Here is an 18,862-nt window from a genome sequence, read left to right as displayed (position 1 = left end):
GTGCGAAAGGAATTTGGACGGGCTTGGAATGCATTCATTCATTCATTCTTTCATTCATTCATTCATTCATGAAATCCACCATCGTTAAGTGTCTGCTGCGTGCTAGGCACTCTGCTAAAACCAAATTTAAGGAAGGTCATTGACCGCTGAGTGGAAGATGGACAGGAGTGAGCAGAGATTTGAGGCAGGCGGACCCACCAGCAATTCTTGCAAGAGTCCAGGTGTGAGGTGACGACAGTATCAGAGAGAAGAGGTAAAACCAAGAGGACTTGGTAACAGACTGAAACAGAGGAGCGATACAGAGTGAGGAGTTCAAGGATGACCCCTAGGTTGGGATCGCAGCTGGCAGGACCAGTTGCGGAACCTCAGCAGCTACCAGAAAGTTTGGCAAAGGGGAAGGTTTGACAGGTAGGTCGGAGGACATCTCCTTTGTGATGGAGATGCAAGACTGGAGGATAGGAGAGAGGTTAGGCCTGGATATGCATAGAGAAGATCATTTAATCCACAGGAGCTGAGGAGACACTAAGTGAAATGGTGTAGAGGGAGATGAGAAGAGGACCCAAGGCAGAGTCCTGTGGAACACGCCAGGTTATCGGGCCTGGATGAAGATTTGACAAAGGTGACTGAGGAGAAGCAGTCTGAGTGGAAGGAGGAGAACCAAAGAGATTGAGGTCCTGAAGACCTAAAGAGAAGGGAACATCATGGAGAAGAGGGTGGTCAGCAGTGTCAAAGGCTACAGAGAAGTCAAGAAGGAAAAGGCCGTAGGATTGGGCAGTTAAGAGATCGCTGATAACTTTGAAAGGCCAGTTTCCGATGAGTGATGAGGTCAGAAGTGAGTGAGGGGAGGGTACCTATGGTAGATGACCTTCTCAAGGAGCTTGGCTACAAAAGAGAGGAGACATGCGGGGCAACAGCCCAAGTTGAGATACATCAAGGGAGGGCTTTTGGAGGAAGGGGAAGGTGGGACTGTGTTTGTAGACAGGGAGATACTGGCGGTAAGGAGATCTGCTGGAAAAGAAAGGATGGAGTGAGCTCCCTTGTGTGGGTAGAGAGCTTGCCTTGGTGACAGAAGGGCCCTCTTACATGTGAGACAGGGTCAAAGGAGGAAATGGTGGCTGAAGGCACCTGAGGGATGCGAGATGAGACAGAGGGGAGAAGAGGGAGCTCTCTTTGAATGGCCTCCATTTTTTAGTGAAATGTGAGGCAAGATTGTTGGTACAACCATTTTGGAAAGCAATTTGGAATTATGCAAATAAAATGATGAAACTGCCAGTGCCCTTGGACTCAGAGATTACATTCCTAGGCTTATCCTCCAAGGAGGCCATGCATGAGAAGGAATATTTATAACAGCATTCGTCATGAAAGCAGAGTTGAAAACAGAGTAGATGCCCATCCATTGGGGAATGACTAACACTGTGGTCCATGGAGGTAATGGAATATTCCTGTGCTGTAAGAAATGACGTGTGTGACAGATACAGAGAAGCCTGGAAAGAACAGCATGAACTGATGCAGACTGAGGTCAGCAGAGCCAAGAAAACAATATGCTCCGTAACAATGATACACACACACACTCAAAAGTGAATGTAGCAACATTAGAACTGGCATGACTCTAGTGAAGAAACGAGCAGACACCCCCAACCTACTACGAGGGCCGCACACTGTACATTTTTTCGGACTTTCTCAATGTATTGACCAATTGTGCTGATTTTTTTCCTCTTCTTTTTTTGCCTTTAAAAATGCTATTTGTATATGGGATGGTTCACTAAGAGTGGGAAGGATGCTGGTGAAAAATATGGAAATGTTAAAAAAAAAAAAACCAATACCAAAATACATCAATAAAGATTTATTGAAAAAGATGTTAGCTGAGAGGGTAAGGAAAGGGGAAGTTACTGGGAGTTTGAAGAGAGATAAAAAAAAGACTGAAAGAACCATTGTGGAAAGGGGGACAGGGAATCAATTAGGGCTTTACAGAGCAAGATTGGAAGTAGGAGTAGAGGACAAGAGACTGGAGAGAAGAAGATAGTGTAGATATAGACCAGTTCACTAAAGGGTCAAGATGTGGAAGGGAAGAGAGTACAGAGTGCAGGATGATGGCCCAGGAAAGAATGGTATAGATGGTAAGATCCTACAAGAGGGTTTGGAGTTGGAAAGACCAGTTGTGATCAGATAAGGGCATTTTGGAATTAATCAATAAAGAAGCAGTGCATTTGTGGGTGATGACAAGATCAAGGGTATGGCCACTTTTGTAATGGGAAGAATAAGTCAAGGAAAGGACTTTAACAGATAGCATGCCAGTGCCTAGAGAAGGACCTGGTCCAGAGGTGGGGAATCTCCACATGTGGCCGTCTAGGTCCTCGGGTGTAGCCCTTTGACTGAATCCACACCTTGAGGCCACAGCAAGAAAGAAGGCAGAAGCAGTCTGGATGATTTACATCTGTTTATTGGCATAGTGTCATTGTAGGACAACACTATCTTCTTCCCCTCCCACCATCAGTGTAAAAATAAACTCTGTCCCCCAAGGCCCCCCCACCCTCCTGCCTCTGCTGCCCTGTCCTCCCAAGCCTGGGGCCATAAGACACCGTTTTCTACATTCCCTCCTGTCCCCTTCCTCAGCACAGCTTGCTTCTGGTGGAGGCTCCAAAGGAAAGCTGACACCAGGGAGGGGAGACAGCAGAAGGTGGGAGTAGCCTCTCTAGGGTCAACAACCAGTACTGGGACGGGGTCTGAGTGGGGTCTAAGGACCTGAGACAGGGACTGAATGGAGACCCAGCCAAGGTTTGCCTGGGTTCCTGAGTAGGGGCAGTGCGTTTTCCAGGGATGCCAGAGTGCCCAGGGACCACTTTTCCATGTTACTTCAAACCTCTGAAATGTCACACATACCAAGCCCCAGTCCCTGCTGGATCAGATTGGGCCAGAAAATCAGTACCTCACTTCCCAGCAGACCACTCAGACCACCAGTGCAAGGGTCCCTCCAGTGGGTTAATGTGGAAGGGAAGGGGCCTAGGTCCCATTCCAGACAGATCCTATCAATCCCTGTGCTCTTTGTTGAGCTGCCCACTGGGTGGGCTTTGCACCCACTCCAGGATATCTAGGCTGGAAAACAGCCTGCTGCAGAAAGAGGGGGCAGTCACAGTGAATGACGGAGGGACTCACCTCCGACCAGTGGCACATAATGGTGGTTGAGGACAATGGGAAAAGACTAGGGACCTCCAGATATGACATCACAGTCAGCAGAGGGAAGCAAGGCCTGGGGTTTCACTTGGCTTTAGCTGCATCCTAATCTCTCAGGAAAGGACAGCCCAGCACGGCCACCCCTAACATCTGGCTCCCTGGCAGAAAGGCCTAGGGCCCCTGGGGAGGGGAAGGGGACTTGGGTGCCTTTGGACTTGGGCGCAGGGCAGGGCTGTCCAAGGGCACTGTCTGCCCTGGGCCCCTACCACACCTCGCAGAGTTGCCCAGGGTTCATGGGAGAGCCGATGGGGCAGTTGAAGTGTTGAAGGAAATCCCGGGAATTGGAGAGGGTTCCCAGCACTCGGAAGCGGGCAGGGCTGTGGGGGTCTGTCACCAAACCCTCATGTGAGCTCTCAGGGGTGCGCACCGAGCACCACACCTGTGGGTCAGGACAAACATACACATCTAAAGCTCTTCTGTCTTCCACTCAATGACCCTGCAAACAAGAGTCTTCCCTCTTCTTTCTAATCCTGTTCAGGACCCCTTCCCACTATCCCCCCTTCTGAGTCCTTGACCTTGAAATTCTTAAAATCCCAGCCTTGGTTTCCCATGTGTGGCACAATACAAAGAGGGCCAGATTTAGGGTTGGAGAAGCTGAGTTCCAAACCTGCTTCTTCCATTTACTCCCTGTATGGCTCCACTTTTATAAAAGGAAGAGATTAGATGAGCATCCTGATTTTAAATCTGTGATCCTGTAACCCAGCCTAATCCCATCCCCTTCCCTGGGGGGGTGAGGTCCAGGCTCCTGGGCAGGCCAGTGCCCAGGTCAGAGCTGGGATAAGGGATTCCAGTCCTTGGAACAAAGTCAGTCTGAGGTGTGTGAGGTGGTCCTGGGAGTCAAGATGTTTGCAGGATGCTGAAGGTGCTGGGCTTTGTAGAAAGCAGCCTGAAGCAGCCATCAGTGGCAGCTGTTGAGAGATTGGGGGTGGTCTGAGGGGGTCTGAGAGGGACAGTGGAGGGGTGTGTGTGTGATCTGGGTGCTGTTATTATCCACATTTTACAGATAAGGAAACTGAGGCAAATAGAAGTTAAGTGACTTGCCCAGGGTCACACAGCTAGTAAGTGTCTGGGGTCACATTTGAACTCAGATCTTCCTGACTCCAGGCCCAGCCCTCTCTATCACTGTGCTACCCAGCTGCCTCAGTGGGGTTCCAAGAGTAGGCCAGCTCCTCCTCCTGGGCCCATAGTCAGGGACTATCAGAGGAACCAGAAGAGGAGTCCAAGAGATAAAGTCTCTTCAGGAACAAGCACTGGAAGATGGGAGGGAGATGAGAGAGCGAGAGCAAGGAGCCCAGATTTAGAGCCAGGAAGAACCTTAGCAAGGTCCTCTGGTTCATTCCCTTCATTGTACACATGAGGAAATGGGCAGGTAGGTGCCACAGGGAATAGAACACCAGCCCTGGAGTCAGGGAACCCGAGTTCAAATCCAGCCTCACACACTTCCTTAGCTGCGTAACCCTGGGCAAGTCGCTTAACCCAAAATAAACAAAGAAAAATGTGAGGAAACTGAGGCCCAGAGTAAGAAAACAAGTTGCCAAGGTCAGAGGGCTCAGTGGAAGTGGAAGTTGAAGCAGAAGCAGAGAATGGGGGCCTCGGAAGACCCAAGTGAGAGTCTCCTGCTCCTTCGGGGGCAAGGGAAGACACTGAGGAAGAAACTCTAGCTTTGGAGTCAAAAGACCTGGGTTGGAATCCTGCCTCCTTATTACTTCTGCAGCTCTAGATAAATCACTTAACTCGTCCACGCCTCAGTTTCCTTAATTATAAAATGAGGTTGAGCTCCAGACCTCTGATTCTCCTTTGGATCCCCACACTCCGAGGTCAGCCACCAGGGACAGTCCCTTCCCCCCAGGGAGGCTGAAGTGGAGGGCCCACCGCCCAGGGAGGGAGTGGAGGCCTCTGGGACGCTGCTGTCTGGCTCGTCGTCCTGGACTCTCAGGTAGAAAAGAGCTGTTTCTGCCTCTGAGTCTAACTCTAAGCATTGAGCACTTCTGAAGCCCTGCTTTGGGCCTGGCATCCGGAGGCACATCACAGTGTCCTGAGAGCCACCTGGAAGCCAAGAAGATGGCCCTCGAGGTCAGGGACTTGGTATCCCAGAGCCCTGAGCTGGAAGGGGCGGGCTTGTTCACAGTTTCACAACTGAGGAGTTCCCTATGCCTGGCAGTCACAGCTTCAGCCATTTTACAGATGTTAGGAACTCAGGATAAAAACAAAAAAGAAACCCTGATCCAGAGTAAGGGTAATGTCGGGTGGTCTTCCCCTCAAGCTTCTTTTCCCTAGACAAGATTACCTAAAGTGGTGATAATAACCTAATCACATCTGTGTATTCTGGAGAACCTAGAATGATTGGCTCCACCCATGCCTTCACCTCCCGCCCCTAGGTTTAACTACCAAGGGACCTAGGAGGTGGTCCCACCCAAGCCTTCCCCCACCCCAGCCCCTACCCAATAGGCTTAACTACCATAGCACCTAGGATCTTGCCTCCTGCCCCTTCAGTTTCAAAGATATGGGAATTCAGATCTGAACTTTTGCTTGAAATGCCACCCCAGACTCTGGGTTAGATGGAGGAAAGTGGCAGAGTCCCAGAATAATGGCTGACCTTTGGAGAACTCTTTTCCAATCATTTTATTCTCTCAAAAGCTCTGAGAGATAGAGAGTGAACTACCCCCATTTTACAGATGACGAAGCTAAAGAAAGGAACTAGCAAAGCAGAATGTTTTTAGAAGGGTAGTGTATTTGTAAGGAATAAGCTTCTTCACGAGCCAGCCTGTGAGTTAGCAGAGAACAGACATAAGCCTCTGGTAGTGGGGGACTTGTTATTTCTGTCTTTGTATTTCCAGGCCCAACGTGGTACCTGTTTGGTAGGCATTTATACATGCTCTTGGACTCATAGAGACCACTGTTCCCATTTTATAGATGAGGAAAATAATAGGAGAAATGACTTACTTATTCAAGGTTCACACAGCTAGCTGGTAAGTGTTCAAGTGGGACTTGAACCCAGGACTTGGGACCATAAAGATCATAAATTTAGACCTTAGAGGGACTTTCAGAAGCCATCCGGGCTAATCCTCTTATTTTTCAGATCAAGAAACTAAGGCCCAGAGATGCCATGATTGTTCAGGGACATGGCGCCTCTCAGCATCTCTTGGTTCTTTTCACTATATCCACAGTTCCCATGCTGTGTGTGGCAGCCCCCTGATCGCCACCACCAAATAGTCAAGCTCCCAACCTAACTACTTAATAAACAGAAACGTTAGGCATTTCTTTTGGCCTGGGCGGGACATAAAAAAATTGCTGATCGACTAAGGACACTGTGGGCCAGGAAAGTTTGGGCACCTCTCCATGCTTAGGTCTGGTTAAAGGAGAGGGAGGAAAGGAAAGGGGGTTGGGGAGTGGGGTGACCTGGATTAGAATCCTGACTTCAAGTTGGTAGTTTTCCTACTCTATCAAATGAAGAGGTTGGATTTACTCATCTCTTCTCTAGACCTTGCTTGCTGCCCTCCAGAGGCTGGAATAATTTTAGGGTCTGAGAAGCCATGACTGCTGATAGGAGAGTCAATGGGCTGGGGGCAGGTTTGCTTTGGATTTCCCAGTTCTCTAGCCCAAAGTCTGCATGATCTGGTGGAGCCAGTTCCCAACCACCTTGGATCTTCTATCCACCATACTCCCAGCAAGACAGAAAGCAGAGGGTGACAGAGAAGGCAGGGAACAGGAGAGGACCTGGAGGGAAAGGCAGCCCTGGAGGTGGCTGTACCTGAGCGAATCCCACAAAGAAGAGCTGGTGGTTCGTGAATCCCACAGCCGGGAGGTGCTGCTCCTCCCCATGCTTCCTCAGCCACATCTTGTAAGCCTAGGACCAACCACAACCACACCCAGCATGCCATTTCCATCTCCGTCCCCTAAGACCATCCCTCCCCCACTGACCAGGCCTGCCTGTCACCCCATGGAGGGACACGCAGGGCAGTAGGCCTGGCTCCAAGGTGGGGCGGGGGGCGGGGGGGCCACTCACTCACATTATAGGCAGCCTTGAGACCCCCATTGTCAGCAATGTTCTCGCCTAACGTCTGCCGTCCATTGAGCCGCTCGCCATTGACCTGGTACCGTCCATACTGCTCCTCCATACAAGCTGTGTGGTTCTGAAATGCAGCCAAGGATTCATTCTGCCACCAAGGTCGGAGGTTCCCCTCTTTGTCATACTCCCGTCCTGATCAGGTCATGGAGATAAATAGATACATGTTCATTGTTGGTAGAATTGCAGATTTGCAGTATCTTTTATGCAGAATGATCTGGCAATACAAAGAAAGAGTTACAAAAATCATCATACCCCTTGACCAATAATTCCATTGCTGGGAAATTAACACAAAAGGATTATTTAAAGAAAAAAAGATGAGTTATTTGCTCAGATTTTCATAGAAACACCTTAGTAATTTTAAAAAAACACCTTAGAAGCAACTTTTAAATACTCAATAAAAGGAGAAAATTGTAACATATTAATTGAAAGTCACTAAGCCAGTTTAGTTCAAGTCAACAAGTAGTTATCAGTCACTTAATGATGTGCCAGGCACTGTGGCCAAGCTAGTAGGTTGCATTGTGTTTAGCATTTTAAAGTTTCTAAGATTTTTAAATTGGATTTGTAATTTCATTAGTGAGGAAACTCCTCCTACCCATAAAGCTCAGCACTTGCTCTGTTCTTAATAGCCTGAAGCACATGAAGTGTCATACCTACTATGTGTTAGAGGATGGATCAGAACCTATGTTTTTGCCCTACCCAGCATCATACCTAGTATATGTTAGAGGTGGGGCTTAGAACCTATGCCTTCCTGACTCCCAATCCAACTTTCTGTCCACTATGGCAAGACCTTTAATTCAAAATAGAAGGAAAGGGACCTGACCCACAGGGTCACTCCATCCTTAGGTCCCGATCTGAATTGCCCTGTGAAATGACAGATGCAAAACAGGAATGCCCACACTAGCCTTTACCCCATGCCCATGAAAGTGGAGAGATGTTACAATGGCTGAGCACGCCAGGCCAGCCAGCGACATCCTTGGGTCCCTACCTTGGTCATCAAAGGCATGTGTCAGTTCGTGACCCATCACCACACCGATGCCTCCAAAGTTCAAGGCCCTGAACGAGATCCATATGTGATCCATGAGGACCCTTGGGTCCTGGGACTTCAGTGCGCCTGGGCCCCAAGTCTTCCCCCCCAGACCCAGAGGCCCTGCTTCTGAGCTCCTCCTCTGTGCCCCCTACCATCCTCTCCCATGTCATCATCCAGTGCTCCCAGCCCCACCCCTAGGCTCACTTAGGGTGACTACGGGCGTAGAATGGGGCCTGCAGGATGCCAGCCGGGAAGACAATCTCATTCTTGGTTGGAAGATAGTAGGCGTTCACTGTCTGGGGGGTCATGCTCCATCTGGACAGGAAGGTATGAGAGGATGTGTTTCATTTGGGCAGAACCATAATGGTCTGGGCCCACCAGGTCATTCTCACCCCGAGATCTGTAGGTTCATTCCCTCTGCCCTCAAACAGCCCCACTCCCTGCTCCATGCCCAAACCCCTGCCCTTTTTCCCAGAGCCCAAAGGTTGACTCTCACTGGTCCCGATTGGGAGGCTTGCGAAGCTGATCAGCCATCACCTTGGCAGAAAAGTTGTACAAATTCAACATGTTCTGGAAGAAGGAATCTTCTGAAACTTCATACTAGGAGATAAGGAAGAAAAAAAAACCTGGACGTGAGCTACAATCTCCCACTTCCATGCCCTCTACCATGCCAAGAATGCCCTCCTCCTCCCCTGTGCCTCTCAAACTCCCCAGCTCCCTTCAAGGCTTAGCCAATGTGCTGGGTCCTAGGAGAGGTCCTTCCTGATTCCCAGGAGGGCTGTCCCTAGGTTGTTTTTTTGTTTTTTACTTATTCATCTGAGTCCCCCACCCCCACCCCAGGTTGAACATAAGCTCCTTGAGGGCAGGGTCTTTGTCTCTCCAGCATTTCTCTACCTTTTCTGTTTTGTCTTCTATCAGAATGCAAATTTCCTGATACTAGGGACTATCTTATTTTCTTGTATTTGTCTCTCCAGGGTTTAGCCCAGTACCTGGCATACAGCAGGAGCCTAATAAATACTTCCTGGCCATGACAGATGTAGTAGGGACCTTCACCAATCTGAAGCTTTTCCTCAGGGAATGGAGTATGTGGAGGACCCTGACTCAGCCTCAGGGCAAGATGGAGGCAAAGGGTACTCACACCATCATAAACATCGTCCAATTCTTTGGGGTCCAAGATGAAGTCAGGGAAGCCAATCATGTCGTAGATGGCATCAGCCTGGAGAGATGAGAATTCTAAGGGATCGAATTCCTCAGACCATTCATGCATTCAACAAACAGGTATTCGTTAAGCACCCTACTATGTGCCAGGCCCTGTCATTTGTACCACGTGCTAAGGACAAAAAGACAAAATTGAAACCGTCTTGGCCTCGCAGAGAATCTTTTCTACTGAGGAGCGATCCAACATGTTGAGAGGAGTGATTATTTAATAATTGTGTCTCTCAAACTTTTTAAACATCACAATATACGTAGACAAATAAAAATAAATACAAAGTGATGAAGGGGGCGGTATCAACAAAAGTCTTGGGTAGGAAGGAGTACTGCCATCCTGTCCTCTTGGGGTTCTAGCCTTGAGATCAGCCCCGAAGGGAGCTGAATATTTCAGGAGAGACACTGAGGAGACAGAGTGGACACAGGGAGCAGGAGGTGGGAGAGGAAGGTTTGCAAAGCAGCAAGGAATCAGTCAGGATAGAATGGAGAATCTGTGAAAAGCAATGCATCCCAGCAGATTGAACAGATCGGCTGGAGAAAGACCGTGAAAGGGCTTTCTATGCCAGATCAAGGATTTCGTATTTCATCCAAGGGGCAATTGGGAGCCAGTAAAGTTTCTTGAGAAGAAGAGTGGCACAGCCAGACAAAAGCACAAATGGCATTTGAGTAACTGTTGAGGGGTGGATGGGAGAGGACAGTGATGGAAGATAGGGAAGCCACTTAGGAGGCTACTGTAATCATCCCCATCGTAGAGACTTAAAGTAGCGGGGTAGAGGGGCAGCTAGGTGGTGCAGTGAGTAGAGCACCAGCCCTGAAGTCAGGAGGACCTGAATTCAAATCCAGCCTCAGACACTTGACACACTTACCAGCTGTGTGACCTTGGGCAAGTCACTTAATCCCAACTGCCCTTCCTCCCGAAAAAAAATAAAATAAAATAGGGGGATAGAGAGATGGATGAGAGATGTTTATTTAGAAGATAGAATTGATGAGAGTTGGCAGTTGACTGGATGAGGGAGGAGGAAGGCTTTAAATGGCTGAGAATGGAACCTGGGGTCCCAGGAGGATGGGAGTAACCTCTACAGAAAGAGGGAAGTCTGGATAGGAGCTGATTTGGAAGAAATATAATGAGTGTCTTCTGGACAGCTTGAGTGGCCTCAGGGACGTCCAGTCAGACAGCTCTAAGCCTCGCTCCCTCGCCCTCCGCACATTCTCCTCCACCTCAGCGTTCCTCCCCATCCCCAGCTGCTCCTTACTTTCTCCTTGGCCGCCTGCCGGGTCTTTTCATCCATCCAAACCAGGTGTCCCAGGGCCTCTTCAAAGGCTGCCCTTATCTCACTGATCATCCCCTCTGCCTAGGGAAGGGAGGGAAAAAAGGAAACAAGCCTGAGTCCAGGCCTCTGCCATTCCATCCTCTCCCACCCTTACCGCAGCTGGGCTGAGCAGAGCCCACTCCATTCCCAAGGATGAGGATGGACCAAAGGGCTGGACACTCACAATCTCTTTGCTCTCTCTGTCAAACATGGCCTTCACAAAAAGGGATCCCAAGGCAAAGCCGAGAGCGTCATCAGTGTTGGATATGCAGGTCTGCCACCGAGGGGTACAAGACTAGAAGGAAAAAAAAACCCAAAACAACAGTCCTTTCTCCAGCCTCATTTCCCAGGCTGAAAACTTCTATCTCTATCTCTAGGGCAGGGTGCCTGCCTTCTATGGGAGACCTGGATAACTTCTGCCTCTCTGAATGTGGCATCCAATGAGCTAACATATTTCTAGACCCCTCCTCCAAAGGTCATAGGATGGTAGAACTGTTAAAAAAAAAAAACAAGGCAGAGACCATGTAGTGTGGCCTTTCACTTTACAGATATGGAGGTCCAGAGAAAAAGAGAGAAAGACCTGAAAGTCTAAGTCAATGACAGATCCAGAAATCCCCAACTGGGAGTCTGGGATTGTTTCACTAGACTGTGCCATTGAGAGCAATGGCATGAGGCCCACCACCCCAATCAGGCCTCAGTAGGTACCGTGGTCTTGCTAGTCTTATCCACAGACCTCTCTCCTGCTCATACTTCCTTGGGGTCCACTGGCTCCTCAAATGTCTTTGCTTAGCTCCATATCAGGAAAGGAAGGGCCATGAATCCGGGAGTCAGGAGCAACTAGGAGACCCAAAATATCACCTTCTTAGTGCCGTAGAGGGTCTCCATCAGCTTCTCCTGTGCTGACTCAAAGCGCCGGTCCAGGCTGGAGGTGGTCTTCTGGACAAGGTTCCAAACCAAGTAATTGTTCAGAATGCTGGCAGACAAGAAAGGGGAGGAAGAGTGAAGGAGAGACAGCCAGGGACAATGGATGAGGGCTGGGCTGGGAAGCAGGAAGTCCTGGGTTCAGATCCCCCATCAAAACCTACTAAACTGTCTGCCTCAGTTTCCTTGTCTGTGAAAAGGGACAATGATTCCTCTGGTACCTCCTGAAAGGGTTGGGAGGATCAAGTGAGATAGCCTATGCAAATCCCTCCATAAATGTCAGCTCTTGGGGTTATCAGGGAACTTCAGCCTGTAGAAAGGAATGTGACTGCATCCATGCACAATGAGGCTGCAAAGTTCATCTGTGAGCAGATACAGGAGGACAAGTCCTCAAGACTGGGGGTGGCTACCAGTGCAGGAGAGTAACAGTCAGCACAAACCCCAACTCTGTCTCACATCCAGTACAGGCTGTGGGCACTGGGAGGAGGAAGGGGAAGGGAGCAGAGTATGTGCTGGGACAGCTCAGGCTGTGTTTGCCTACAACATCTAGGGTTTCTCTGAATTCCAAATTGGGTAGCCAGCTTCTGCACTGAGCTCAGGGACCCCCTGGACACACTATGCAGACGCATACACACACACTCGATCCCTGCTCCTGGGGTCTGTCCGCTGAGGGTCACCCCTTCCCCCCACCTTTTCTCTGTGCGATTGATGAGCTCAGACACCTGCTGCAGATAGTCTGTCCCATATACCACCACAGGCTCTGCATCTCCCAGCTCCAGGGGCGACAGGGCGAAAGACAGGAAATCCAACCACTCCACTGAGGGCGCCAGGGCCTAGGAGAGCCGTGGGAGAATGAGGTCAAGGAGCTTTTCCATCTGCCCTAAGCTCTGGCCAAGTCCTTCACCCAGGCCCTTCAGCTTCTGATGCAGGCCCTGAGAGCCTGTCCTGTTGCCATGACAACAGCATCTGGTTGCTTAGGAATTGCAGGGGGTGGGAGGGGAGGGAGGGATAGGAACAGTTCCGACATCCTCCCCCTCCCCCAGCACTACCTCAGAGTACAGCCACAGCGGCTGCTTAGAGTTCCCTCTGAGCACTGACCAGGCTAGGCCCAGGCAGTGGCCAGGGCAGAACTGACTGGTTTGATTTCTTTTGTGAAAGTCGGGAAGGGAAGCAGCTGATGGGAGGAGAGACAAAATAAGGACAGTAACCGAGGTCCTTAAATCTTGTGCCCCAGTTTCAGGGTAACGCCTGTTTTACTTGACTTGCTCAGAGCCCAGAGTCTGTAGGTGTCTCTTGGAAAGCCCAGCAGAGCGTTGTCATGTCAGGGGAGGAGGCTATAACTGGGAAGCCCCTCTGAGCCCTCTCCCAGGCCCCTCCCCATCTGCCCTTCCTCCAGCCTGCCTACCTGCAGCTCACCGATGCTCATCTTGTTGTAGATCTTCTCCTCGTCCCGCCGCTGATCCTGGGGTACCGTGATGTTGGCCAGCTCGGTTTCGAGTTCTATCACCTGCTGCATCTGCTCTCTTGTGGAGTCGGGGTGGCCACCTAGCAGAGTGCCTAGTTCCACCATGTAGTCCAGGTATGCGGTGAGCACCTGCCACAGTCCCCCAAGCAGTAACCATGGGAGGAGGTCCTGGGGACACCCTCCTGGCCTCCTTCCTGGTCTGCATGCCCCTAGCTGCTGAGGCTGATCTCCATTTCCAAAGCGCTCCCCTACCCACGGAGGGGGGGGATGACAGTGTGGGTCAGTGAAAAGCACTTTTTATTTGGAGTCAGAGGACCTAGGTTTGAACGTTAGCTCTTTGACTTTCTAGCTGTGTGACCTTGGCAAGTCCCCTGATTTCTCTGGGGGAAGGAACACAGTTCTTGGGTCAGGTCCCTGCTCTGCCCCTACCTGTGTAACCTTGAGCAAAGTCAAACCTCCCGAGGCCTTAGTGCCCTCAGCTGTAACATGAGGTGGGTGAGCAAGGTGGTCCATGATTTCCTTCCAGCTCCAGATTTAGCCTCTGATGGTCTCCTCACCTCTCAGTCCCCTTCTGCTTACCCATGCCTCCTGAGCCAGCCCAAACCTGCAGGGTCAGGGAATTATCTTCTCTAGCACCCTCAAATCCCCTGGCTCACTTGATCTTTCTTTTTTCTTTTTGAGGCAATCAAAATTAAGTGACTTGCCCAGGGTCACATAGCTAGTGTCTAAGGTTGGATTTGAACTCAGGTCCTCCTGACTCCAGGCCCAGTGTTCTATCCACTGTGCCACCCAGCTGCCCCCAGCTCACTTGATCTTTTGCCATATCTGCCTTGCCAGTCTCTGATCCTGAGGCAACTCAACCTGAAGTCAACCTTACCATCCATCCATTTGATCCAGTCCCACAATTGTGAAACTTTTATGATGGCTCAATGTCCCCCAGGCCTGGAATGTTCTCCTTCCTCACCCAGCTCCCTTTAGAAGCTAGCTCAGACACATGAGACCTACAGGAGACCATTTCTCTGGAGTTGCCTTGTGGTCTCTCTTACATGCTTATTTGTATGTGTACATGTATATGTGTGTGTATGTGTTGTTTCTCCTCTTCCTGCTGTAGAATATAAGTTCATTTCGAGCAGGGACTTATTTTTTTTCTCTAAGTATCCCCAGCCTGTACACAGTGCCTGGAACAAAGTAGGAACTGAAGAAATGCCTATTGATTGATTGATGGCTGGGTAAAGGGGAGCATTCAATTCAGGTGGGGGGGGGGAATGACAGGGTCGTAAAAAATATAATAATGTCAATAAAACATTTTAAAGGGCATAATAACAGTAAGTACTGGGTAAAATACCTTTAAAGTCCTTAAGGGTCTACAAAAGGATATAGACAGACAGACAGCCAGACAACCATCCAGCCAGTCAGCCAGACAGACAGACAGATTAGATAGATAGATAGATAGATAGATAGATAGATAGATAGATAGATAGATAGATGGATGGATGGGTAGGGGGATGGATAGATGGGTAAGACAGACAGACAGATGGACAGATGGATGAATGGATGGATGGATGGATGGACGGATGGACAGATGGATGGACGGATAAGATAGACATTCAGATAGACATAGATAGATAGATAGGTAGGTAGATAGATAGAGAGAGATAGATGGATAAGATAGACAGATGGACAGATGGACAGATGGATGCATGGATGGATGGAAGGATGGATGGATGGATAGATGGATGGATGAACAGAGGGACAGATGGATGGATGGATAAGATAGACAGACAGATAGACATAGATAGATAGATAGGTAGGTAGATAGATAGAGAGAGATAGATGGATAAGATAGACAGATGGACAGATGGACAGATGGATGCATGGATGGATGGAAGGATGGATGGATGGATAGATGGATGGATGAACAGAGGGACAGATGGATGGATGGATAAGATAGACAGACAGATAGATAGATGCATAGATGTGTACCTAGCTAGCTAGCTATGTGATGCTCACATCACAGACAGCTATGTATCCTCAGTATTAATGACCCTGGCTTTTCCTTTAGCTCTTAACACCAGTTGAAAGTTCTCTCCCATTCTTCCCAAGGATCACCCCATGGGCAAGGTGTCCATCTGGGCTCTGGTGTCCTCGTAGAGCCTGGCATCACGAAGATGCTCACATATGCCTCTTGCTAGCCAAAACTGAATAACTAAAAACATATTGCACACTCAGCAGTCAAAAATCCCAAATGGTAGATATGGGAGCAGTGAGCAGAGAACACCTTGCTCCCCATCAATTGCCATCCTGACACCCTGAAAAGGAGGGAGCCTCTCAAACACAAGTCAGAGATGGGACTTTTCCTGGACAGAAAAGGGACGGAAGGGAAGCCACCCTTTCCCTGCCATCTTGACTCTGACACCAACATGGAGTTCTCAGTTATCCCATTCCCTTCTCCAGCCCTCCTGAGGTCTCAGTGAGCTCTGCAGAATATCCTTCAACAAATCTTGGGTTGCACACCTAGATCCTGTGGGCCTTGCTTTGCTGTTTCTCCTAGTGCAGACTCTGAGAGGCCATGTAATTATTCATTATTCATTCGTTATCCCCTAGTGAGGATCCAAGGAGAGGCCTTGGCCAAATGTAGGGGCCCACACAGCTGAAGCTGGGAAACCCTCATTTTCTAGTAGTGTGACTGTGGGTAGATCATATCAGCTGTCTGGGCCTCAGTTTCCTCATTTGTAAGATAGTTGGACTAGTTCATCACCTAGAGCTGGAGGGAGCCTTGAGGCCTCCTCATTTTACAGATGAAGGAGCTGAGGCCCATGAAGGCTAAATGGCTTTCAGGTCTTCTTCACTCCAGGTCTGCCTAGATGATCTGCAAGATAATCCCCAAGGTCCCTTCAAGACCTAAATCTGGTATTTTTAGCAAACCTCTCATTCATCGCACACTGACTTTCCACATCAGCCACCTTCCTCAAGTTCTCCCCCCCATCTCTGTCCTCTCTTTGTTCAGACAAGCCAGTTTATTGAGAAGCTTGAGGTGATGCTTTAAGAGTTCTCTGCTTTCTTTTCTCTCTGAAAACATCTCTGTTGGTGTCCATCCCTTCACCGTACCCTTCCCCGTGAACTCCTCTCCCACCTCAAATCCTGCCACAAACACTTATCTCCCTTCTTTACCAAGACTGACTTGGGTGTCCCATCCCCTCCTGAACCTTGCTCCAGTGGGCATCCACTGTCGTGCAGTTTACTCCTCTACTCCATAAAATTCAACGTCTCCCTATTGCCTCCTGGACCAAATATATAAACTCCTGCTTAGCATCTAAAGTCCTTCCCAACCTGGCCCCATTCCACCTTTCCAATCTCATTATACATCCCTCCTTTCCGAACTCTACAGTCCAGCCAAATCAGCCTTCCTCACACAGGGCATTTGCCATCTCACTTTTGCCTCTTAAACTCCCTCATTTCCTTCAAAACTCAGCTCAAGAACAAGCCCTCCTGGATACCCACAGCTACCAGTGCTTCTGCCTCTAAATGTGCTTACTTTGTATATGAATATATACTAAAAGTAAAACAAGAATGTTATTGTTCAGTTGTATCAGCTCTTCATGACTCCATTTGCAGTTTTCTTGGCAGAGATACCAGAGTGCTTTGCCATTTCCTTCCCTGGCTCATTTTACAGCTGAGGAAACTGAGGCAAACAGGGTTAAGTGACTTGCCCAGGATCACACAGCTATTAATCATCTCAGGCTGTATTTGATCTCGGGAAGATGAGTCTTCCTGGACTCCAGGCCTAGAGTTCTATCCACTGAGTTAGCTGACCTACTTTGTATATATTTTGCACATATTCACACATGGACCTGCCATCTCCCTCACAGACTGTAAACTTCTTTAGGGTAGGAATGCTTTTTTTTGTTTTGGTTGGGCCCAGTATGCTGTTTTTATTCAGTTGTTTTGCAGTTATGTCTGACTCTTCATGACCCCATTTGGGGTTTTCTTGGCAAAGATACAGGGAGTACCATTTTCTACTCCAGCTCATTTTACAGATAAGGAAACTGAGGTAAACAGAGTGAAGTGACTTGCCCAGGGTCACACAGCTAGGAAGTATCTGAGGCTGGATTTGAACTCTGGAAGAGGAGTATTCCTGTGACTTCAGACCTTTACTACCTAGCTGCCCCTGGACTTGGTATTAGGGCTTAACAAATGCATCTTGACTGAATGATTGATAATTGGAAATTCATTATTCAATCTAACAAACATTTATTTAGCACTTTCTTGTCCCAAGGCTGTACTAGGCTGGAGAAACAAAGGCCAAAAATCAGGCCCTGCCTTCTAGGACGGGGAATTACTTTAGCATAAGCTTGTCCAGCTTGGCCAGATTCTAAAGAACTTTACCATAAACTCTGCTATCTCATCAAGCTACAAATCTGACCTCTCCCTTTCCCTTCAGCACCATAAAGTGGACTATCCTTCCTGACCACGCCAACCCACCTCAAGCCTTCATTATTCCCTTATTACTATGACACTCAAAAACCCTTCTGTGTATGGGCACCAAGTTAAGATAACCTGGAGAAGAGTCACAATGAATGCAGGAAGCAATCAAGACACCCAGAAGTTCACTGGAGGAAAACACCAAGAAAGCAACCAGAAATAAAAGCCATTCCCTCAAATATTTGGGCAAGCATTACAAGAGGTCCACATACAAAGAAGCCAATCTGAGCTCATAGGTATCACTGAGACCTGCCAGATGAAATCCAGGACTGGAATACGGGTGCCGCTACTTTACTCAATAGGATTAGGATGGGCAATTGTAGCATTGTCTATTAAGAAGATATAATCATGTGGGGAAATTCTGGAATTAGTAGAAAACGCTCAGGTCATGATCAATGGAAGGAGAGGCAGAAGAAATTTTGTTATTAGAGTATATTAGAGACCATCCGGGCAGAAGGAAGAAATAGACAAAGAATTCATCACGAACTGAGCATATATAGACTTGAATATATAGACTAGAATAATCCTAATAGCTAGCTTTTATATAGCGCCTACTGTGTGCCAGACACTGTGCTTTTCAAGCGCTATCTCATTGGATCAACCCTTCAAGGCAGGTGCTACTATGACCCCCATTTCACAGTTGAGGAAACTGATGAAAACAAGGGTTAAGTGACCTTCTCCAAGGTCATACAACTAAGAAGAGTCACACTCTGAAGCTGCATTTGAATTCAAGTCTTCCCTGACTTCAGGCCCAGCACTATCCACTGCGCCACCTAGTGATGGGGGCTTCAGTTATCCAGATAACAGAACTTTCAGTTCAAAGCAGAGCAGCTAATTTCTTGACTTTAAATAATGAAGTGAAGGGACCAAGGTAGTGGAGCAAATTCTATTTTATATCTGATTCTCAACAACACAGAGAAACTATTTACTGGCCAGTGTGCTGGGGTGAAAATGGGAGAACTTTGGGTGGGGGAAGGGAAAGTGAATGCTAACCCCTTAGGAGTTTGTAATATATATCAGTAAAGTTGGGTATAACTTGCCATGTGTCCAAGATTGGGGGAAATCAGGTTTCAAAGGGTTCAGGGGAAAGACAGTATCTCATGGAGCAAAATTCTCCAGGGTCAGTTAGCCTAGAAAGTATAGAAACT

The 18,862-nt window shown here is 48.5% G+C and overlaps 1 protein-coding gene across 4 annotated transcripts in view; it reads right to left on the bottom strand.

Moving 5' to 3' along the window:
- Nucleotides 1-2,422: 2,422 nt before the first annotated feature.
- Nucleotides 2,423-18,862, bottom strand: part of LOC118856641 (endothelin-converting enzyme 2) — a 49,927-nt gene continuing 33,487 nt past the window's right edge. For all 4 annotated transcript variants that reach the window (XM_036767050.1, XM_036767047.1, XM_036767048.1 and 1 more), the window contains 12 exons: nt 13,173-13,361; nt 12,458-12,600; nt 11,705-11,819; nt 11,031-11,141; nt 10,790-10,888; nt 9,466-9,543; nt 8,824-8,927; nt 8,532-8,642; nt 8,286-8,353; nt 7,242-7,432; nt 6,983-7,078; nt 2,423-3,610 (listed from right to left, as the gene is read on the bottom strand). In XM_036767050.1, coding sequence (XP_036622945.1) covers nt 3,434-3,610; nt 6,983-7,078; nt 7,242-7,432; nt 8,286-8,353; nt 8,532-8,642; nt 8,824-8,927; nt 9,466-9,543; nt 10,790-10,888; nt 11,031-11,141; nt 11,705-11,819; nt 12,458-12,600; nt 13,173-13,361 — 1,482 coding nt within the window. In that variant the 3' untranslated portion in view covers nt 2,423-3,433. The remainder of the gene's footprint in view (nt 3,611-6,982; nt 7,079-7,241; nt 7,433-8,285; nt 8,354-8,531; nt 8,643-8,823; nt 8,928-9,465; nt 9,544-10,789; nt 10,889-11,030; nt 11,142-11,704; nt 11,820-12,457; nt 12,601-13,172; nt 13,362-18,862) is intronic.

This window comes from Trichosurus vulpecula, chromosome 7 (assembly GCF_011100635.1).
Source record: "Trichosurus vulpecula isolate mTriVul1 chromosome 7, mTriVul1.pri, whole genome shotgun sequence".
In the NCBI taxonomy this organism is placed as follows: Eukaryota; Metazoa; Chordata; class Mammalia; order Diprotodontia; family Phalangeridae; genus Trichosurus; species Trichosurus vulpecula.
The sequence above is the reverse complement of the archived record's forward strand: the minus strand, read 5'-3'. Positions and strand labels throughout refer to the sequence as shown.